Source organism: Microtus pennsylvanicus, chromosome 1 (assembly GCF_037038515.1).
Source record: "Microtus pennsylvanicus isolate mMicPen1 chromosome 1, mMicPen1.hap1, whole genome shotgun sequence".
NCBI classification, from domain to species: domain Eukaryota; kingdom Metazoa; phylum Chordata; class Mammalia; order Rodentia; family Cricetidae; genus Microtus; species Microtus pennsylvanicus.
Window position 1 is genome coordinate 147,398,176 of NC_134579.1, and position 2,530 is coordinate 147,400,705.

The 2,530-nt window shown below is 44.9% G+C and overlaps 1 protein-coding gene across 1 annotated transcript in view; it reads left to right on the forward strand.

Annotated features, from left to right (window-relative positions):
- LOC142856708 (vomeronasal type-2 receptor 26-like) overlaps positions 1-2,441 on the forward strand; it is a 173,595-nt gene extending 171,154 nt beyond the window's left edge. The window contains exons 7-8 of the mRNA XM_075984398.1: positions 1,425-1,574; positions 2,231-2,441. Of these exons, the coding sequence (XP_075840513.1) occupies positions 1,425-1,574; positions 2,231-2,441 (361 nt within the window). The remainder of the gene's footprint in view (positions 1-1,424; positions 1,575-2,230) is intronic.
- The last annotated feature ends 89 nt before the right edge of the window (positions 2,442-2,530 follow it).

Below are 2,530 nucleotides of genomic sequence, written 5' to 3' on the forward strand. Positions count from 1 at the left end.
ACCTGAAAGACCTGCTGATGATCCTCACTGATGGAGCCGTGGACAATAGGTATCCATTGTTTCAAACTTCATGGGGCTGTAGGCAATGTCAACCTCACCTTCAGCCTTTGAACTCTCGATTTGTAGGAGGCTGTGCCAAACCTCATATCCTAAATTCTTCTCAGGGTACAGGCAGACCTTTAGTGACAGTGGCCATGAGATGTGGCCTCTACCTTTTCTGTTCTCCTATAATGAAAACCAGGGCTTCTGGTCTCAGCCACAAAAATCAGGGATTGAGGCAGGTAATGTGTAGTTCCTAGCATGCATTTGGAAAGGAGCTGACAGGCGGTGGCTTGCATGAGGTACTACTACCTGCTGTTATTGTGTGGGGAGGATCTACTTTCCTAGCATGTGATTGTGTGCTAGAAGCCCTAGGTAGCAGTTGGAGGGGCCTGGTTTGACTGGAACATCTCAGTGTTTACCTGGAAGAGCTGGGTCTCATCACAGGTACTCTAGTTTTGTGCAGACTTCCATTAGACCATAGAGCGCTCTTCTCTCTCTCTCTCTCTCTCTCTCTCTCTCTCTCTCTCTCTCTCTCTCTCTGTGTGTGTGTGTGTGTGTGTGTGTGTGTGTGTATATATGATGCTTTCTTTCTTTCTTTCTCTCTCTCTGTATATATATATATATATATATATATATATATATATATATATATGATGCTTTCTCTCTCTCTCCGTATATATATATATATATGATGCTTTCTCTCTCTCTCTCTCTCTCTCTCTCTCTCTCTCTCTCTCTCTCTCTCTCTCTAGCTCTCTTTATTCTCTCTTTCTCTTACTCTCCTGTGGATATGTGTGAACATACACATTTGGAGATTTGTGTGTTCCTGATTTCTGGGAGTCAGTGATCTGCCGTGGTTTCTCATGATATCCTTCTCCCACTTTCCAGAAGTTTCCAGTGCTGACCCCTGGGAGGCCCACTTAAAGCAGGACAGCTTGTGTCCTACATGCTCACCTTGGTGGCACCTAGGAATCCCTAGGGGAGTTTATATCACTTCCTTCTCTTAAGACTCCAAACCATAATGATGTGCTCTAACTGTTCAGTGATTGTCAAACAGGACCCAAAATCAGTGTTCTGAAACAGGAGAGATGTCATTGCAATGTCTGGTGAACAGAGACATGTGAGAGAGACTCCTGGTAGCATAGAGAACCTGACTTACCATCTAGTCGTATTGAGTGAGCTCATGCAGTCAGTGCAGCTTCCATCTCAAGTTTAGCCTCAGCTGTGCTGGGATCAGAATAACAAGTTTAAAAGCACCAGGAGGTCCCACTACATAGGCACCAGAATCTTGCATCTGCTGTGCTATGGTAGATCAGGATACAACTTCAGTTCCTGTGATCATTGAAGCCTATGTTCATGGGGTCTTTTCTCCCATTTTCTAGTCCCTACAAGAACCACAAGCCAAATGCTTTGTATGAGAAGGTAAAGATGGATCACAAAGAGATCATGATGGAGCTAAACCATTTTGTGAGTGAAAACACCGAGACCTTGGATAATTTCAAGTTGCTGAGCAAGGAGACAGTCTTCTATCGGTAAGTGTCCATCTGGACATGGATAACAAAACTTGTGGAATGGCCATCTCTGACTTCCTTTTTCTCTGGATGGAGTGACTTCATCTCTGGTTCGAGCTTTTTTGCTTCTATGTAAGCAACTCTTAAACTTGTGTCTCTTGGATTCAGTTTTGCTAAGTGTGAAAGAGACTGTTAGCCCCTGCCACCTTGTCCTAGGGCCTCAAGAGCCTGTAGATAGAAAAGGTATTTACAGTCTCATGGGAATGTCAGGCAGCCTTGAACTTCTGGAGCTCAGGCCCATTCTTTACAGGTCTGGGGCTGTTGAATCTGTAGATAGATTGTACTCACCTTGAGTAACTTGTCCTCCCTTTGATTATGTTTGCCCACTACATGCTGATGTTTCCCCATTACCACAGATAGTTAGGCCAGCTGGGGAACTACTCCTTCTACTGAAGGGACATGGATCCTTTTAGGTGTTGGAGTTTTCAATAGTAGTTTGATAATTTCTGGCATTACCTGTTCTCTCATTTGGGTTCTGAAGTGTAGGTGTCATGACTATATCAGACTCTTAGCTACCTAATCTAGGAAACATGAGGTCTTTTGGGGTGCTGTTTCCCAGAAATCAGGGGTAGCAGGAGGAGGCCTGCAGGGCCTTACTATGCAGAGTTTGTCTGCAGGGATCGGCACAGCCGACTACTGATGGAAAGGACTCAGCTAAAGAAGAAGGTGGATGAGCTGAGGCAGGAGGCAAGGAAACTGCAGAATAATCGGACTGTGCTGAAGTACCACCTGGAGGATTTGAAATTGATCCTTAATGACCAAGACAAAGAGATCAGTTACCTCAAAATCCAGCAACAACAGGTAGGGGCCGGCAACAAGTCAGGCTAAGCTCTGGTACTATTTGCCCATTTGACTACCTCTCTACCCATCCAACCACCAGTGTTTAACCCATCCACTTACTCACCCATACTCCCTGC